The 20,184-nt window shown below is 38.8% G+C and overlaps 1 protein-coding gene across 1 annotated transcript; it reads right to left on the minus strand.

The window, feature by feature from the left end:
* Positions 1-958: 958 nt before the first annotated feature.
* BST1 (bone marrow stromal cell antigen 1) lies at positions 959-18,136 on the minus strand. Its single transcript, XM_061994024.1, has 9 exons — positions 17,772-18,136; positions 12,569-12,698; positions 11,404-11,539; positions 10,810-10,892; positions 10,117-10,193; positions 8,639-8,731; positions 6,595-6,681; positions 6,140-6,199; positions 959-2,981 (listed from the first exon to the last, which is right to left on the minus strand). The coding sequence occupies exons 1-9, from the start codon at positions 17,939-17,941 to the stop codon at positions 2,867-2,869; spliced, it is 951 nt and encodes a 316-aa protein (XP_061850008.1). The 5' UTR covers positions 17,942-18,136; the 3' UTR covers positions 959-2,866.
* Positions 18,137-20,184: the final 2,048 nt, after the last annotated feature.

Raw genomic sequence — 20,184 nt, forward strand, 5'->3', positions numbered from 1 at the left:
GTATTCAACTGTATTCAAAATTAAGTGATATACACATTGTTTTCATACAAAACATTTCCCCCCTTGCATTCAGGTCTGGAGGCAGATGTTTTGCAGCACTGCTAGTACAAGTATGAATGAGTGGAACACTCCAAATCCATACTTGAAGTACTTTACTGAACATTACCAGGCTTGCATGAGTATACATAGAAGGGAAAGAGACTTTTGGACATGATGATTTGTCCAAATTTGCCACTGCTGTTACACAAGACATTGCTAATCAGAGCATTTATTGAGTGTTCAAGACATAGAACACAGGCATACCTAGCTGATTCTCACCACATCAGTGTAAAATATATGTGTAAGTAGCACTATTCACACAGTTTGTAGATATGGGAATAAAAAAAGAGAGATATAAGAGACTCTCTTGCTCACAACTTCTTGTTCTTGTCTCTCCCTCCCTCTAGGAGTAACAAATGACCATATTATTTCTCACTTTGCTGACACTTCTTTTGCCCCTCTGCTTCCAAGATGACAGCCACACTGTTCTTTCACACGGTCTAAAACCATTATATTAAACTCAGAACAACTGATCCATACTTAGTTTGAAATTTGCTGCCTTTAAGATCCCAGGGAGCCTATGTATCTAAAACTTTGCCTTTGGTTGGTTGGTTGGGGTTTTTTTTCCCAGCTGTATTGCTTAGCTAAAAATCTTTATAGATGTCCCCAAGATTTTCCAGCAAGTTTGAGATACTTTATTAAAAAGATATGGGGGAAAAACTGCTGTCTTTGTCGACAACTTGAACGGGAAAAGAGGCAAGAACATTAGAAACAAGAAAACAGGAGGTTTCTGATTGTGTTGTTCATGATACAAGATTTTGCAGTAAATAACCTCCAATTATGTGAATCATGTCTATGTGGATTTATAGTTTACTTCTCCGCCTCCCTCCCCCCAATACCCCCCCTCCCCTGTGTTTGGAATCCTACATAAGGGCCAGTACTGACTGCAGTGCTGGAGTGGATTGTATCCAGAGGCTGGAAAGCTTTCATAGGCTGGAAAGCAAAAGTTGGCCAGCTGGGAAGATTGGCTTGTGGACGGAAGTTGCCCAAGAGGCACATGACTTGTTAATAGGATTAAACTGGATCTTGCACACACTAAAATATACAAGTCTAGACCAAATGATGACTTGGACATGAATCTGTGAGCCTCATATGCACTACCTCCATAGCCTGCAATCCAAAATGTGTCGTGATGGGATCTGCTATGGACAAATAAAAGACTGATGAAAACGGCCTGGGTTGGTTATGTGAGATGTGTCCATGTTACAAATACCTCTCTTCTTATTCTGGCAGCTGCTGTTAAGGACAGCATCAAACAAGCAATAAAAATTAGGAGGATGTTGAAGGAATTAATCAAAGGACTAAGGTTTCAGCATAAGTAGGGAACAATTTTGAGGCATAATACAGCCCAGATTTTCAAACTTTTGGTTTTGATTTTGTAACTTTTGATTTCAGTACTTTTCCAAGTGTCTGAAACAGAAGCAAGAAACCTCCAGCTGGAGCCTAAACCCAGCTGTGACACAGGCAAAGGCAACTATGTGTATAATATAAAGGGATTCACATTACAACCAAATGAAAGATTATTACAGGAATGGAAGCCAGACAAATAAGTAACAACAACATAGTTAGGTATCTTTAGATATCTTTCAAACATACCACACGATATAGTTGTACCAAGGACTGAAAGGATATAACTCTGCTGTGGAGTCCTAAATCAGAAGCACTGAGATAAGAGGAAGGTCCTATCCCAGTTTCCTGACAACCAGCTAACACAAACAAATCAATAAATCAGAAGCTAACAGAAAATGTGCAACAAAATTCTACTTTATTTCCTAGAAGAACAACTATTTTTCCCCCCAAATTTATGTGTCATCTTTATTTGTATTTGTAGCTGGATGTCATTGTGGTTTTAGATGAGCATCTAGCTGGAATTCAGAAGCAGCTCAAGAAACTTTCAAGATGGCAGCTGCTCTCATCTCAATACATTCTGAAGCATGCTAGCTGAGTTCACTGCAAGCAGGCAGATGTCTGCCTTGGCAGGTTCTCCCCTGAATTTGATATGCCATAAATCACATCATGGTGATCCATCACATCACAGAGGAAAACCTGCGGAACTTCCTAGACCCAGGATTCCTGACTATTTGCTGTAGTGATTTATAGTATAGACATATAGTGACTTTCCTGAACAAGAAAGAGTCAACTGAAGAAGATCTATGTGGATGATGAAGCCATTGCTATTACATGGTAAAATATTGCATGCAAGTATGCAAGGTAGGATCTTGCTGTATGACAGTTTCAGGTAAGTTTGGCCCAAGTTCTGGATCATTTATGAAAATGAGTTTAATTTTTCTACTGTCCCACCTATTGTATCTTGTACCAAATGAGAAATCTAAGCTCTATCCCATCTGAATTAATATTTCCCCTTCCCAAAGCACAATAATCAGACAGTTTTCAAGACCAAATGTTAGGATTGTTTTTATGAACAAGTAAGCTGTGTGGGAGATATATGAGAGGCATAGTTTCACTTTTCTTTCTGAAATACATGAACAGGAAGCATTATTCTCAGTTTAATCATGGACAATAAAGATGAGAGGAAATAGCAATGGATTTCTTCTATTCAAGAAAAGGAAATGAAGGGTGAGTCTTTCTAGAAGCAGTAGAAAAAAAATTGATACTAAAAGTAGTTGGTATTTAGATATAAGTATGCAGGGTTTAATATGCAGGTTTGCCAGTTGGAGAAGTGGGATGAAACTGCAGTTAGAAATTAGCTGGAGCCAAATTTATAGCCAGCTAAGGCAAACAGAGGGTATGGATTCTGCTGATTAACTTAGTACAGTAAAGCAAATCTGAACAACAAGCCTGAAAAAGAAACAAACGTGAGCTTGTTCCAGCTGCCTCCTCTGTCTGAAGATATAGGTCCTCTTTGTGCTGCTGGTGCAGATCTAAAGAAAAGAAAACAAACAGGATGTTCACAGCACAGAGCTGAGTTGGGATTCTTTTAAATATCAGGGGTTTGTTGCCAAGGGTGAAGTTTGCAGTCCAAGAGCTAAGCTAGAAGCTTCTTTATAAGAGCTCATCTCGGGATTCCATTTGGATGTCACGAACAGACCGTCCGTGTAAAACCCTGAGAACACTCCTTTCTACCTTAATACCTAAGCTTCCTTGTTTCTCCACATCCATTTACTGTCTCTGGCCTTATGCTCGAGACTGTACAGAGCTCTTCTAAACATCAGTGGTCCTAGAGGTCTAAATTTTTACAACACTTGAAATGTCAGTACCTAGATCCATTTCTAAGACTCCCTGACATTGCAACAATGCAAGCAGTAAATACCACCGCCAAGAGGCTGCATCTGGCGTCCTTTCTGCTCATGTTTGTGAGCTGTCTGTGCCATCTAGTGGGTATTTTTTTACTTACAAGTTTTCTTCAAGGAGGGTGTCAACAAGTCCAAGTCGAAATTTAGACTCATAAGGAACATAGTTCAAGTCTAGCGAGGAGTTAAAGGCATCACTACCCAAGAAGTTCCAAGTACATTAAGGCAACTTCTAGCCTATCCCTCTGCTACCCTGACATAGCCTTCTCCTTTGGTATGTCAATGTAACAGGAGTTGCAGTGACAAAAAATGTTACTTGAACAACTCTGACTTTTTTTGGCTCAGGACATTATTCCCAGGAGGCTGAGAAGGCAGCTCTCGGTCTTGCCACAACAAACAGCCATTGTAAAGGAGATCATAACCTGAATGCCTAGTCTCAAAATTTATCACGGGAGTGTGAACACTGAGTGGACATCAAGCAGACATACTCTGCATGGGAAACCTTTTCCTCACAGATAAACACTCTTAATAGTGATACCACTACTGACCAAACTGTTCCCATGTCAGTTTATGGACCATCTGAGAGCAGGGATCCATCCACAGAGAAAACAGATCTAGAAGATAATTATCAAATCATTTATATACGTCTGCTTAAGGCTCTTTCTGAAAGGGCATCTGACTTCAACAGAGATGTTATTTATTGCTGAGAAGTGAGTGACTTGGGGAAGAGTGTAAGTGTCCATCGGCTTGAAGTATTTTAGCAACTTCAATTTCAGGGAGAGGCAATGATAGTCAGCATTCAGATTGGGAAGCTCTGTCTTGATCAAGGATAATGTAAAATGAAGTGAATGAAGCCTATTACATTGCCGTGCACACGGGAGGGAATAGAAAGGTCGGGAAGGAAAGAAGCCGGGGAACTCTTCCTAAGGAGGATGGTAGCAGCTGAGTTGCTTAGTAGTTACTCTGGGAGAGTATGAGACTGGTGTTTTCAATACACTAGTGATTGTGTTAAGTATTGACATGGATGGAAGGAAAGGGTGACTGCTCCCTTGCTTACATATGGCAAGTGCTATGTGGTAATACTGGAGAACTGGAATGCTCATCCCTTAGGTGAAAGGAAAAAGACATTAATGGAAAAGCCTTCTCATCCAGGTTTCCTCAGCTGAGGAATGTACCCACATCACAAAACTCTGAGGGAAACAGTTTAAATCCTGGGAGAAGAAAAAAAATCTTCTGTTAAGTGTTCAAAACATGATATTTTTTTTGAAGTCCTGTGAAATGCTTTTTCCTCCAATTTATCAACATTGTCACCATGTTTACAGCTGCAATTTTACATGGGACAATTGTATTTCTCTTTGACACATGAACAAAGCCATAGCATTCACTGGCAGAACAAGAAAACCCTATTTTAATCCATCATGCAAGTGATATCTAGTAACAAATAAATGGTGTAACAGGACTGGAAGCCTGTTCTATGATCTACCGCCCAGAAGGAGTCAAGCTATCAGTGGTATGTAAAATTACACTGTTTTCATCACACATCTACAGATTAGTGCTGGGAGTATAATTTGGATGTAAGAATAAATGTTGTCACATGAAAAGACGAGTATAAGTTTTCAGTGACCAGCAGGGACAGAGAATACTCACTTTCTCTATAGGGGAGAACGAACAACTGAACATAGGCTACAGAAAGTGACAGACATCTCCTTTTCTGCCACCCAACCAGAGGCAGGCAAACAGGACTCACACCTCTCTGCTGCCACGACTAGGGACAGCAAATCAGGTTTTTCATAGCAGATGTTATCATTTCAGTATTACATAAGTATTAACATACAAAGGATTTGCAGGTGCTTGAATTAGGGCAGAAAGGACAGGAGGAGATAGAATATGGTCAAATGTATGTATTATGCAGAAAAATAATATAACCATTTATAATATAAAATGCATAAAATAAAATAATATAATAACTTTTATGCTTCTGTGTATCCTGCAACTTTCCAAACTGTGAGGAAGTTTTCAAAATCAGGTCTTCAGGTACCCTAATATGTGCTTATACATGCAAACAGCACATAGATTAAGACATTTAGCCACAACTGAAAACAGTCATCTTTACTGTAAATTAACTGAAACACATAATCACTTAATTTAATCTTCTTTACATAATAAAGAAAAATATAGATAGGAAAGGAAACTATTAAAACCCGGTTTGGGAGTGAAGCTGGCTACTTAAGAAAGTTGTATCTGGGATATGATCCAAATTCTCTGCAGATAACCTACTAGCCCAAGGTAAATACGTAAAAATACAGAAACTGGGTTTGCACATAAAATGGAATATCAAAAAACTAAACTTCATCAAAATTTGGAACTGAAAGTTCCAGTAGCTGGTGAAATGTCCTTTAGATCTGTGGCCATTTGACCTGAATTTCATTGTTCAAGGAAGAATACCAATGAAAGCAATTTCAAATTTGTAACAGCTTTTGCATCACAACACTGACATTTACAAGCTTAATTCATACCATCAGTGATAAACAGTGTGATTGTGTGATTGATGAGAACTGATTAACGCCTGATTTTGAATAGCAGGTGTTCACAATTTGTACAATTGTGTACAATTTGTAGATAGAAAATGCTTACTCAATACACAGCAAGTAATACATTCAAGAATACTTTATGGTGCATATGAGCGATATATAATAGATGACAGAGCTGCAGTCTGTTGAACTGTTGTCTTCTGCATTATTTATTTCATTGTAATCACACCGAGGATGGATTGAGCTGCTTTTACTTACGATGAAAGGGTACACTTAGAAACATCAGGATAATCCAGGCAGAGTAGGAGCATTACAGACCTGTCAAGATACGATTTTATTTAGCATCTTTCAGGCAGACAACTGAGGAAAACAAATGAAAAAATGAAAGAAACTTGACAGTATTTTTTAAACTGCTGTTTAGATTTTCAATCCAAATCAAAATCTTACAGTGAAGTGGAACGCATGAGGCCTTTTTCTGTCTCTGATATTAAGTACAATGTTTCACTTAGTTATACAATACAGTGTAGTGTTTTGCTCAATTCACAGCTCAAAAACGCTAAGTCTGAAAACTGTGACATCATCTCTTCAACATATTGCTCTTTTACTGAAGAAAACAGCATTAATGGCACTTAAATATTACAAGGTAAGAAATCATTTAAGATAGATTAGATGCTTCTGTAAATACACCTTATTAATGACAGATTTTCACCTACTTGTAATTGTCAGTGCAGGTGACATCATAACCAAGGGTTTCCAGCCTGTCTTCTAGTTTCTTTACAGTAAGAGTTCCACAGGACTCTCTGTGAGAAAGGATTTTAATATTATTGCAAGTCTTTTATTATCTCATTTTCTTGCACTGAACTTGATGGAATTCGTAAAGTAAACACTCATTACTTTGCCTCTTCTATATATTCCGTAACACCTACAGACAACTGTTTGTCTTTATAATGCTTCACTTGCTTGCAGTTGTTTAACATTTTATATTCAGTTTAAAGAGACTGGAAGCTTGGCTTCAGACAGTGTAGCATTTGTAGATTTAATATTTCACTAGGTAAAAAGAGCTAAATAAGGTTGTAAAAGAGTGTTTCATTTGTAATATTCTTTGGCAGCTGTTTAGGTGGTGCTAAAGGTTATGCCAGCTGTCTTTACAGAATAAGTTGCTTATAATAAATTAGAATTCTTCTTGTTCTTAGAAGCTTGTCTTCTCTATTGTATACAGAACAACAGGAAATAAAAGGAGAGAGAAAAAAACAGAAACAATCCTAAATGCAGCTTCTGTGTCTAGCACCAATTTTTCAATTTGTGGCTCAATTAACAAAACAAAGTTTGTCACAGTACACAACCTACTGAAACCTCTAAAACTTGCACCAACATCAAGTACTAAGTGCAGTGCTACTTACCTGTTAGTCAGCAAATACTCACGACTCTTAAAGAACCCATATGGAGACCAATAAAATAATTGTAGAAAGCAATTAAAAATATATACAAATATTCCCAAGCATCCATTAACTGAAAGATAAATTAACATTTTGGGCTCCTCTTAATTTTTCTTTGTATCTGATAAAGGCAACTTTTGCAAAGGTGAGTTGTATGGGCTTTTTTTTTCCAAAAGGGTATGATTCTTTCATTTAAACAGAAAGGGTGAGAAATGCTAATCTGAATTATCCTTCTTACACTCTACAGCACTATGGTAAAATACGTGGTCTGGGCTGGCCATGCCAAAATTGAGGGAAAGAGAAGCAAAAGGAGACAGGAAAGAGAAGAGATGAGATGTGAAAGAGAAATGACACAAAATTAACAGTCACAACTAAAAAAACATTGTGTAGCAAAAACAGAAGCTGCACCCTCCTAAGAATGCAGATGGCACCAGGGGTTCAGCCACAGGTGGTAGCTGTGGGGACATCTGCATCCATTCCTCTGGCTTTCTGCAGCCAGGGTGGTTTTAAGACTAAGTGCCACCATGTTATACTGAACTGCAGAGAGTGTGCAGATGGTTGGGGCAAAACTGACTTCCTCTGCTCCTCTACCCCTGACTCATCTACGAACATATGTATGGACCTCCATAAAAGCTACAACAAATAGACTATGCAATTATTTCTTTAATCAATCCCACGGGAGGCCTAATTTCTGGCCTAATTATTTTGTTTGTTTGTTTAATTCATAGTCCATTTCCCAGTATCCTTCTGTCAAGAGTTGTCAGTTGGTCTTTGGCTATTTACCAAAATGCTATTCTGCTTGGAGTGATGGATTTTAGATTGTTTATTTGTTTGTGGGTTGTTTGGTTTGGTTTGTCTTCTTTTAAATTCAATAAACAGCAAAATTAGACCTTTTAAAGGCTACATTTTATGACTGGATTAAGTAGTGAGAGAAAACAAGCCTCCTGGTGGTACTTCTCTGCTTCTCCTTATTTTCAAACAGTTAAGATAGGTGAAAATGGAAAGAATACACATGGCAAGGTGAAAGAAACATTTCACATCAGCATTTAATCTGAAACGCAGGTTGATTCTGTACGTGCTATATCTTCACTCAAGATCTGAGATTGACAAACACATCTAAGAGTGGACTCCAGACTTAATATTATTTATATTTTGTCAAATTCTGCTATTTCTCTTTGGAATGGCAAAACGTGCCTTCTGTGTTAGGGAAAGCACCTAAAAATATTAATTGCCATGCAAATATAACAAAACAGAAAGCTAAGGTGAAACTTAAAAGCCAGGTACAAAAAGGAAACATTTGTTTTTTTAAGATGTTACTTACCTATCTGGTCCTTCAATGTCATCCACAACCCAGATGACAACTTGTGAGATTTTGTCTTTCTGGAGATTAGGTATTTCATAATCTGCAAAAAAACTGATTCAAGAAAAAATGTTTAGAACTATAAAGAACATAAAAAAATCAATAGCCCTTTTTTTCCTTTTGCATTAATGAAAGCTGTGATCCTGCTGTAGGATACGGGGTTGTTTGATTTTACATTTATATCTCCTGATTACAATCAGAGTCAACATAGAGTAGAAAAAATCTGAGTTACATTCTGAATGTCCTCAAAGGTCAAAGGCATGTAATCAGAGGTGGTTTTTTTATATTCTTCATATTAGAAGGGCTCAACTGAAAAAAAAAAGTTTCAATTTAAAGGTGAACCAGAATGAAGAGAACTTAAGAAACGCAAAAACAGCCACAGGACAAATATCTTTTTAGGTACAAAATCATAGCAACATTAACATGAAGTATTTGTCTAGGATATATAAGACTGCAAAGGAGAAACTTCTTGGAAGACAGGCAGATATTTCAGATTACCTTCTGTTATTATTCAACTCTAAGCCTCATTCAAACAAGATCTCTTAAATAAATGGACCAACAGATACACAGCAAATAGATGGGGTAGCTTGCTTTGGTTTTTTCTTGGCAGGCTGTGTTCCAGTGGTCACTGTAACTCCAGACCTGCAGCCCAGGCAACCGTTGAAATCAGCTCATGTGTTAAAAGGTTTCTGACATAAGGAATCTCTAAATTAACAGAAATAAGGAATCTATACTGGATTCAGGTCAATACCTGCTGCCAGGTATTATCATCTGCAAAAGACCTGATCACTGACCACTTGACCAACCCAAAGAAACCATGTCGTCTTGACTAGGGGAAAGCTGTGTACAGAGATAGACCTTTAGTGGGGCAAAGGTAAGTAGGTAGTAGTTTCTTGTTTCTCTTCTGTTCAGAGATAAAATTTACTTTTCAGTTACCATTCTTAGTCCTCAGGGAGCTCACAGGAGGAGGAAGATTTATGCTACAGGTTTTTAAAAGAGGTCTTTTTGATCTGCCTTGGAGAGGACAGTTGATGAGGTACAGAAAGACGTATTTTTCTGTACCTCATCAGCTGTCCTCCTTGTAACAATGTCTTGGAGATGTCCCTGAACAGAAATTTTGTAATGCTCATCTTTTTGAAGATATACACATTTTGCCAGGGTATGTTGGCTGACTTGAAGGCTGCTTTCAAACAGCATTTACCCTGCTTGCCACAGCAGTTTGTAAAATGCAGGAGTCAAAAGGATTGTTTCAGTCCATTTCATGTTAATTCCTACAGCTGGAGACAATCAACACTTGCCCCTACAACTCAGCAGGCTTTGATGTGATGAGCTCTTTCAACAGCACTTCCCATGCTTTGTATGGCAGAAGACCCAAAAGACTGGTTGACTTTTTTTTGAGGCATCAGACTTTATATATATAAATCACTCAGTTTTCTTACCCTGGTTCTGGATAAGCTCCTCCAACTGAAGAACCATTCAACAAGACGTGTATCACCCCAGAGCTCTGCTGTGCGTACTGCAATACAGAGTATATAGTTTCATTTTGTTTTCAGATCTCATATTATAGGTTTGTCATGTGACTTGTGTTGTGAGCAACAACGGCCAAGCAAATAATTTTACCAGAAAGCACATCAGAATCAGAAAATAGATAACCTAGCACTCCAGCAGATCATTGCAGTAGAGAGGACAAGAACTAAAACAGCCAGTGCATTAATTCAACGTATTTTCTCAAACTGTTTTCTCGCACCCATAAATAGTTTCTTCAGCATCGGAAGCAAGCATTTTGACACTCTGTGTTGGGTTTGATTTGTGAATCTGTGACTTTTTTCCACCAAGACTGTGAAATTAGGACCTATATTCAGTAGACAGCTAGTGTGCTTATTGTGCTTAGTATATGCTTAATATATGTTAACGAAGCTAACACAGCATTTTAACACATTATCTAGCTAAGGTGAAAGCTAGGCTCCTCTTACTAAAACAGAGTATCCAGACTAAAATGCTGCATTCATATCAGAGGAAATAATCTAGCACAGTTATGGGTTTAAATCTGTTTTGATCTGACCATGTTTTCCTGAAGCACCTGGGACACACTCACAAAAGTACAAAGTCAGCAGCAAAGCAGCACTATTTACAGTGATCGAGGCCATCCTCCAGAAGGACTCCACCGCGTTGTTTTCACATTCCTCCGTGGTAGGGCAGGATTCATAGTCCAGTTCTGTAGGAAGGCATGTGATTTGTACTATTAGAGAAACAATAACAACTGTAGAAAGTGACCTCATAAAACAGTTAAATATTAAGTAAAATTAAACACTAAATAAAAAATTGAGCGCATTACCTGCTGAACATACACAGTGGTCTGACATAACACTGAAAGCTGACAGTTTGGGTCTTTTCTATCATTTTCCATACTTTGCAGTTTACACAAACAGTGACGTTGTGTGGATTCAGTAGTTTAGTTGAAGTGGCTCTAACTGTATCTGAGACACAGAGAGCTCCACACTCATAGGACTGTAAAAGGAAGTGTATCTCCTGTGCAGCACTGTTAGCTTTCACCGTGTGCTCCCCTGACTGCAATGTTAAATATTCACACAAAACAGAAGGGAATGCGACAGTGAAGCCAGCCTTGTTTTTTCATGGGGTAAGAGCAAAATTAACTCCTCCAGAACACAGCAGTCAGTCTCCATTATGGTTTTACAAACAAACGTTTAATGTAGCACTCGTCTTACCAGCGCTGTCTGCCTTCCCACACCAGTTGAGAAAATCTACAAAGAAGCCAAACAGAGTATCGCCCAGAGCCATGTAGCGACGGCCTCTGCTAGCAAAGCTGTTGACTAGCAGCTGATTGTTTTCCCAGAAGAGAGACTATATAAAAAAGAGAAAAAAAAAAAAAGAAGAGAAGAAATAAACCATCACTCGGGTGTGGACATAATGGGATTACTGGGTGTTGAAAACAGTTTAAAACATGTTTTGGCACTTATTTCAAAATCAAGCTCATAACCAGATATGTTAGCTGTCTCTTTAGAGGAGCAGAGATACATTTTTACAGTGATGTAAATCTCACTAGAGGTCTGAGGGGCATTCATACTATAAAGGGAATCAATACAGACCTATATTAAATATAGTAAAGCCTAGCTTTGCCTTTCTCAACAGACAGATTTAGGAAAAGGGAGAAAATAAATGAAGACATATATTTATAAGCCAGGAATATCTTACCAGAATTCTCACACCCTGCTATATTGGCTTATGATGTGAAGAAATCACACATTTAGCTGTTATTTCTGTGTTTGCAAAACTCTAGTGAATTAAGATATGTTGACAGGAGTATTTGTTGGTTTAGCATGTATCATTTAGAGATAAGGAATAATTGTGCAAGAAGGAAAACTGCATGAAGAGACGTAGATTTTGCACTTTCACAGTTCTCAGCAATTGCCAGCACAAACCTTTAACGTTTTCCAGCATACAACAGTGTCCTATCTCATTTATGTTTACCCTTGTCTAACATGTCAATGTTTAACATATCATTGCCCTGAGACTTGGCTGTGAGGAGTGCTTTTTCAAATGAAAATATGATAGTAGGCAGAGCGCCTAACTTGAGGAGAAGTAGATTTGGAAGTCCAAGGACTATGACAGAGCTCCCAGCACAGCAGGAAAAATAGGGGATCTTTGTAGTAAGAAAATAGAGAAGTTGCTGAGAAGTTACTGCATAAAATACATGCAGCCAAATGCATTGAAAAATGCCATCAAGCCTGAGCCCAGTTTGTAAACTACAGACAGGACAAAAATAATGAATCATGAGTCAGCCACAGAATGACTCTTGGTCAATTTTGAACTGTGTCATGGAAAATCTGCTGGATATAAAAGGACCATTAACATAACAGTAGTAATCATTACCTTGCTAGGTGGAATTGTGTGCACTGATAAGTTGATAAATAATTCATAGTCCTTAGGTAGAATGTTGCAAGGATCCTTATTAATAAATGCATTTTTAAATGCTTCCCATATCGCTGAACAATTCTTCTCGCTGTAATCGTTGAAAGAAACAAATAGCAGAATTGTTTTTTCAAAGCAGAGCAAAAAAGTGATTTTTTCCAAACTCCTTCAGATTCCCAAATTAAAACCTCTTCAAGGTTAAGAAAGAAAACTGAAGTCAGGGTGGTAGAAAACTTGCAACCCAAGAATAGCACACAGATCTTATGTTTTCCTGACTCCTAACAGCAGCAGATAAGGAAGTAGTAATGCAAATATTAGGACTTACAGTGTGGAATTAGAAACACATGGTAATTCAACAAAAATCTTAGAAAGTATGGCATCACAACAAACATGCTATCCAGTATTGTTGAAATACTAAATAAAAAAAAGCTTTCTTTGGAATTCTCCAGGGTTTCAGAAAGCCATTTCAATTAAAGCTAAATGTGTGAAGCTACTGGAATGTAAATTACTCTTAAGTTGTCAAACTCACGGGCAGGAGGAGTTACTAAAAAGTTTGGATAGTGCCATAATAGTCTTAACAAAGAGATGGCTTCTGTATATATAGGCTGCAATAACTACAGTGACATGTGGGGGACATAGTATCACTATGTGGTAGCTACAAGAATTCTATTAGGATTCAACATTTAAACTGCTCAAGAAAGGAGGCCTGAAATAAGATGCTAGGATGTGCATTTCAACAGTTCCCTTCTGCCAGCTCTGCTTCAGGATGATAATCTGCAGACAGGACAGGACAGGCCATCTAGAGACAAAGTGTGCTTTCTCTCTGAATTTGCAGGATCTCCTCTGTCACAGTTCTGAGCCTACCTGCAGTAAATAAAACCGGAATTGCTACTTTCACTACTTTCCCAAAACACCTGTAATATGCTGTAATTGCAAAGTTGTATCTTGAACAACAGTAGTCCCTCTAAGTACACCAAACTTTGCCATTAGAGAGTTTTCCTCATTTAATGTCATCCATAGACAGCAGGGTTTCTGCTTGACCTTCTCCTTGCGAGATTCTTTCAGGAGCTGCTTTGCAATGCTGAATGTCACAGATATTATAAAGTTAAAGGACCCTTGTGATGAGCTATGCAGGTCCCATGCAGGAAAACAGAGCACAGATTCTCTTACAGTACTCTCTGGTCATGTTTCCAGTGACTGTAAAAACCCCAATATATCATAAGCAATTATGACATCTTGCTCTGAGGGAACTGGCTGATGTGGTTGCTAAGGCACTCTCCATAATTTTCAAACAATCATACAGGACAGGCGAGGTGCCTGAGAACTGGAGAAAGGCCAGTGTCAGGGCAGTCTTTAAAAAGGGCAAGAAGGACGACCCGTGAGACCATAGGCCGGTCAACCTCACCTCCATCCCTGGAAAGGTGACAGAACAACTCATCCTCAGTGTTGTTACTAAACATATGAAGGAAAAGATGGTTATCAGTGGGAGTCACCCAGGGGAAACCCTGTTTGACTAACCTGATAGCTTTCTACAAGGGCGTAACTGGCTTGTTAGATAAGGGAAGAGCAGTGGATGTCATCTATCTTGACTTCAGCAAGGCTTTTGACACTGTCTCCCGTAACATCCTCATCAGAAAGCTCAGGCAGTGTGGCTTGGATGAGTGGACAGTGAGGTGGATCAAGAACTGTTTGAATGACAGAACCCATAGGGTGGTGAACAACGGCACAGAATCGAGTTGGAGGCCTGTGACCAGTGGAGTTCCACAGGGATCGGTTCTGGGGCCAGTCTTGTTCAATATTTTCTTCAGCAACCTGGATGAGGGGACAGAGCGTACCCTCAGCAAGCTGGCTGATGACACCAAACTGGGAGGACTGGCTGATTCCCCAGAAGGCTGTGCTGCCATTCAGAGGGATCTTGACTGGCTTGAGAGTTGGGCAGAGAGGAACCTCATGAGGTTCAACCAGTGCTGCATCTAGGAAGGAACAACCCCATGCACCAGTACAGGCTGGGATTTGACCTGCTGAAGAGCAGCTCTGCAGAGAGAGACCTGGGCGTGCTGGCTGATAATAAACTAACCATGAGCCAGCAATGTGCCCTCGTGGCCAAGAAGGCCAATGGCATCCTGGGATGCATAAAGAAGAGTGTGGCCAGCAGGAGGAAGGTTCTGCTCCCCTCGACTGTGCCCTGGCGAGGCCTCATCTGGAGTCCTGTGTCCAGTTCTGGGCTCCTCAGCTCAAGAGGGACAGAGAACTCCTGGAAAGAGTCCAGCACAGGGCCACCAAAATGATCAGGGGACTGGAGCATCTTCCTTATGAGGAAAGGCTGTGGGAACTGGGGCTATTTGGCATGGAGAAGAGGAGACTGAGGGAGGATCTCATTAATATTTACAAATATCTAAATTTTGGATGGCAGGAAGTTGGGACATCCCTTTTTTCTGTTGTATCTAGTGACAGGACAAGGGGTAATGGAAAGATGCTGGAACACAAAAGGTTCCATTTAAACATAAGGACAAACTTCTTCACTGTAAGGGTGACAGAGCACTGTAATAGGCTGCCCACGGAGGGTGTGGAGTCTCCTCCTCTGGAGGTCTTCAAAACCTGCTGGGATGCATTCCTGTGTGACCTGATATAGGTGGACCTGCTTTGGCAGTGGGGTTGGACTGAATGACCTCTAAAGGTCCCTTCCACTCCTTACCATTCTATGATTCTATGATCTAAAAGCCTCCAGTGATGCAATATGACTGTTGATCAGTAGTTCCAAAGCTTAAATAACGTTCCTTGATAAAAGGATTTATTTGCATGCTGTTTCTGATTTCAAGCTGTTAAACTTTAGCTTCTGACAACTGCAAATACTTAGGTCTCATTCTGCTGAAGAGCTGTCTACCATAAGCACTCACTCTTTCATGCTAGTACTTGTAAATTATGAACAACTGAACTCAACATATTTCTTGGCAGTTGAATCCAGCTGCAATTTTCTGGTTAATTCACATATTGCATTTTTTTTTGTCTTGCTGTCATCTTCTCTAGGTTTTAACAGCTTCTAAATCAAAAGGATTTTTCTGGTCTGTTACTTCCAAATTCATAGCTGGCAGAAACACTATTTCAAACTACTGGGTGGAGAAGGATCCAGTAGCAGGACAATTCCTCCAAATGGAGTTTTCAAAACTTCAATTATATACCACAAATAAAATAATATGAGGGAAATACATTACAGAAACATTTGTCTGATATAGCATACTTCTATTAGAAAACTTCAGATATTATTTTCACTCAAATCTCTCACTTCTACATGACCATAACATTTTGTAAAATGCCTCATTTAACTGCCATTCTGCATGTTCTGTTTTAATGTAAGGGAAAGTTTTTCTTATGTTTCTATAAACACCTTTATGTTTTAACTGTATTGCAGTATAAAGACATGCTTTGCTAGCTTATTTTATGTTAGCAAATTATTATTAAATATTATTCTATTTGCTTATACATTCAGAAGCAAAACCTATCCAGGTGGCTATGCCTCTATGAAATCTAGCCTGAGGGGTATTTTAAAAACAGACATTGAACAGAAAGGGTTACAAATAATTAGAAGATGTTTTGCAGCTGTGAAATATGAAACTTCCATTTTGTTTAGATTATTTGCTTATAGACCTAAGGGAAAGGGGAAAAAAACCTCACATGATATGATATTAATTGTACAGCTCTTTTTATAATGTCATTTTGGGCCTTAATTCAGGAAAGCAATCCTAATGTTCAGCCTGGCTTCATGCTGTTCTGAGCAAGGATACTTTGATGAATGTGTTCAGACTTCTCAATTTAAAAATTCTATTGTCAAAATGTCAAAGGAATTAACTAGACCACAAAAATGTCATAAACATGAGATGTGTAGAGATACTCTCTAGAATATTGTATTTACATTTCTAAAAGCCCAAATCCATGAATGATAAAGTTAACATTTCCACAGTAACAATCCCGTATGTTGCTCACTTTAGAGTATTCTGTATTATTAGTCATGACCTGCTTTAGATATAAGTGACATCTGTTAATTCCAGCAGGAGCTCTAACTATCTAGAGCCCACTGCATGACCAGACTTCACATACCTATACAACTGATTGCTGATTTCCGTTTTATATTATCTATTATATTGTAGGTGTTTAGAAATCTATAGTTAAAGGTTCCTGGCACCTTCTGCTGTGACATGTTTATAACTTTACTAAACTTGAATTGTTCAGCTGAAATTTCAGTACTATGTTGTTAGCGTTTGGGTGAATTTTTCTTTCCTGGGGAATTCAAACTAAAGCGCTTCCGGTAAGTTTAAGAGTGTTACTATGTAGAAACATGTTGTTTTGCCTTTTTTTAAAGCCACGAACCTGTTTGCAGTTTGGTATCTTCCCCTTTTGCAGAGGGAACTGAAAATGAGAGGTTGAGGGAAGCAGGTAATGTTTGCTGATATTTTTGCAACACAATGTAAGCCTGTTTAAGACCAGGATTCAGTGCTGCAGGAATCCAGCCAAGCCCTCTCTGCAAATACCTCTTCAAACTGGCAGTAAACATTTTAGTGGCAGAATAAAAGACTGAACTCCAGGAGACTGTCCTTCTTAGTTTTTTTCTTTTTTACTGATGCCCAAACAACGCAAGGAAGACAGAAAAAGTCATTTTAGCAAACTATGTGACTTGCCTCCAGTTCTGTGTAATTAACACAGACTATGAAAGCTCATCAGTCATCAGCAATTGATTACTACTTGAGTTTTCAGGTGGATGATCTAAATGGTCTCTTTCAGTACTACAGGATAGCTATGAAGTGTGATGCTTTCCTTCTTACATGACCTGATACACAAGGCATGCAAAGTAAGGCTGGTCTTCCCAGGAGCACTGTCAAATTTTGGTACTTCAGAAATGCCATCCTCACTGTTTGTGTGCAGTGTTCTCCTTACAGAACACTGTGGCACTTGGCAGGGGAAATGTGAAATGAAAAGACCAAAGGATTAAAAATCTTGTACTGCTGTTATTAATACATCTGCCAAAATTAGGTCCTTGCTTCCACACTTCTACAAGCATATTGGCTTCAACAGGATCACTCACATGGCTAGCAGCAAAACATAAAGTTTCTCATTAATAACTACTTTGAACAGAACATAAAAAACTAATCCAGAAGCAAGCAGAACTCACCCAACAGCTGGATTCACAGTTCTAATATAGTCATAGCATCTTCCAACAGCAATAGTTTCCAGGTTTTGTGTTGTACCTTCACCTTTCCATTTCCTTCCCTGCACATCTGAGAAGCTGTTCATAAACAGAACAGAGACAACTAAGAGGTACAAAAAAAAGCTCTTCATCATGAATTCTTAACAGTCCAAGTTCTTTAAAAAAATGAGTGGGGGGGGGAAAAAGGAAAGTCAAATGATACAATTTCAGTGGAACTCTGGAGGCTTAACACTTAATATTTTCAATACTGACTATAGCTCTGTACACAAAAGACAAAGTTAGACGGAAATCTGAATCTTGCTGGGGACTGTAATCTAACTGTTTCCTGGAATGACTGCAGCACAAGGATACATCACTTCCTCATGTCTAACTGTTCCCCATTTCAGAAAAACGAGACTTTAAAGGTTATTATATTGCCACCTGGTGATAACTGACAAGAATTACAGCATGTTTCAGTAAAAGGAGAAAAAAGCCGTTAACCACTTCAGCATTTACGATGCCTTAGGTTCACTTAGCACGCACTAGTATGCTACACCTTCTTAAAACATGGTAAGTGCTTGCAAGCAACATGTTTTAAACCAGTTTCTTTTCCTTTTAAAACGGCTATACTTTTTTTGCATATATTTAGTGAATGGATGACAAAATGCTGAAGTACGTATCAAGAACAAAACAAAAATCTGCAATATGCAAGCAAAGCAATGATTGCATCAATAGCCACATTCTCAGGTGATCTTGTATCACACAGAGGAGTTACATTGCTCAGCTCTTTATTCACATCTCCCCTGGATACCAACACCACCATTTTGCGAGGGTATGTGCTTTAAAGAGTTCTTCTTGAACAAAACCATCTTGCAGGAAGGAATCTATCGTAACGAGAATCAAAAGGATTAAGACATAATTCCTGTGGACTGAATAAATCTCTTCAACTTCTATCTTCTCTTATTCTCCCTCTAGCTTCTTTTCCCTAAGTATTTTGTTAGGTCATCAAATAGCGTCAGGTAATGCAATCTTCAGAGTAAATATATATAGTGCTGCAAATGCTACCATAGTAGTCTTTCCCTTAGAGTAACTTGCCCATGGACTTACATTTCTGAGGATCATGCTGCTTCTTTTTCCTCTTTCTATTAAACAGTCTCTGTGACTCAGTGAATATATATATCTTTTTTATTTATGTACTTATTTATATAGTTTCATGCTTACATTGATGCACTGGTACTCAGCTGATGGATTTTGCTGAAGGCAAAATCTTGCTAATCATTGAGTAAATTGCTGATGATGGATTTCTCCTATAGATGTGATAGAAAGATAAACATCTGGTTTGTTACCTGCAGCAGTCTTCAGGAAAGCCTGATTTAGCCAAAAAAATGATGTGCAATGTTGTATCTGATATGGCAGGGCACAGGAAATGCTGTACTTCAGTTACTCAGAATAGGGTAGAAATTGTCACCAATTTTCACATTGAGACTAAAACTTCTGCTTAAAGTATAAAGACTAAGTTAAAAAAGACATAAAGATGGTTACTGAGTTGGAATGTTTTTTTGCCAAGGACACGCCTAATTAGGATTTATCAGCTTCAGGAAGAAAATGTGGATGCTAAAAACTTAATTTACTGGGAGGGTGAGGGAGCAGTGGCACAAGCTGCCCAGAGGGGTTGTGGAGTTTCCTTTTCTGGAGGTCTTCAAAACCCGCCTGTACACATTCCTGTGTGACCTGATCTAGGTGGACCTACTTCTGCAGGGGGATGGACTGGATGATCTCTAAAGGTCCCTTCCAATCCCTACCATTCTATGATTCTATGCTGCTCAGTGGTGTTCTCCAAAAACAGGGAGGATCTGTCATAACATACCAGAGGGCATGGAAATGACTCCAGCAACTGCTGGGATTCCTATGTCAAACCCTATAGAGCTCCCTTTCCTTACCAACCACTTCTAGAAACACAACTTCAGGCCAAATGGACCTCTGATCTGACTCAGCACAGACAGTTTTAATTTATGCTTTTAGCTTTGATTTAAATACTTCATGTGAAGGCTAAACTAACATACCTCCAGGGAAATAGTTTTAATGGTTTGACAGCCTTGAGAGTCAAACCTTAGATCTGGCCCAAACTTGTCTGCCTTCAGCTTCTGGTCATTGGATTTCATTATGTTTTTTTCTGTTACATTAATGAAGAACCTACTCTCAGAAATCCTCTCTCCATGTAAGTTCTTGTAGAATGTGACCAAGTCTCCCCTTAAACTTGTCCATGAAAAATTCAGTATTTTAATCCCATTATAGGGCACTTTCTCTTGTAGTATTGTACTTCACTGCCACGAACTGGCTGGCCATGTTGCCTTCCAGGCTCTGGCAACTCATGCTGGATGCTGATCACTGTCTCTCT

This window comes from Colius striatus, chromosome 3 (assembly GCF_028858725.1).
Source record: "Colius striatus isolate bColStr4 chromosome 3, bColStr4.1.hap1, whole genome shotgun sequence".
Taxonomy (NCBI): Eukaryota; Metazoa; Chordata; class Aves; order Coliiformes; family Coliidae; genus Colius; species Colius striatus.

Bases quoted from the DNA above. Each gene is read 5' to 3' on its own strand.
- BST1 (XM_061994024.1), bottom strand. From the start codon at position 17,941: ATGATGAAGAGCTTTTTTTTGTACCTCTTAGTTGTCTCTGTTCTGTTT. The intron at 12,699-17,771 runs GTGAGTTCTGCT...CAACGATTACAG, and splicing joins ACTGTGAATCCAGCTGTTGG to CGAGAAGAATTGTTCAGCGA. The intron at 6,682-8,638 runs GTAAGTAACATC...CCTTTCTCACAG, and splicing joins GACATTGAAGGACCAGATAG to AGAGTCCTGTGGAACTCTTA.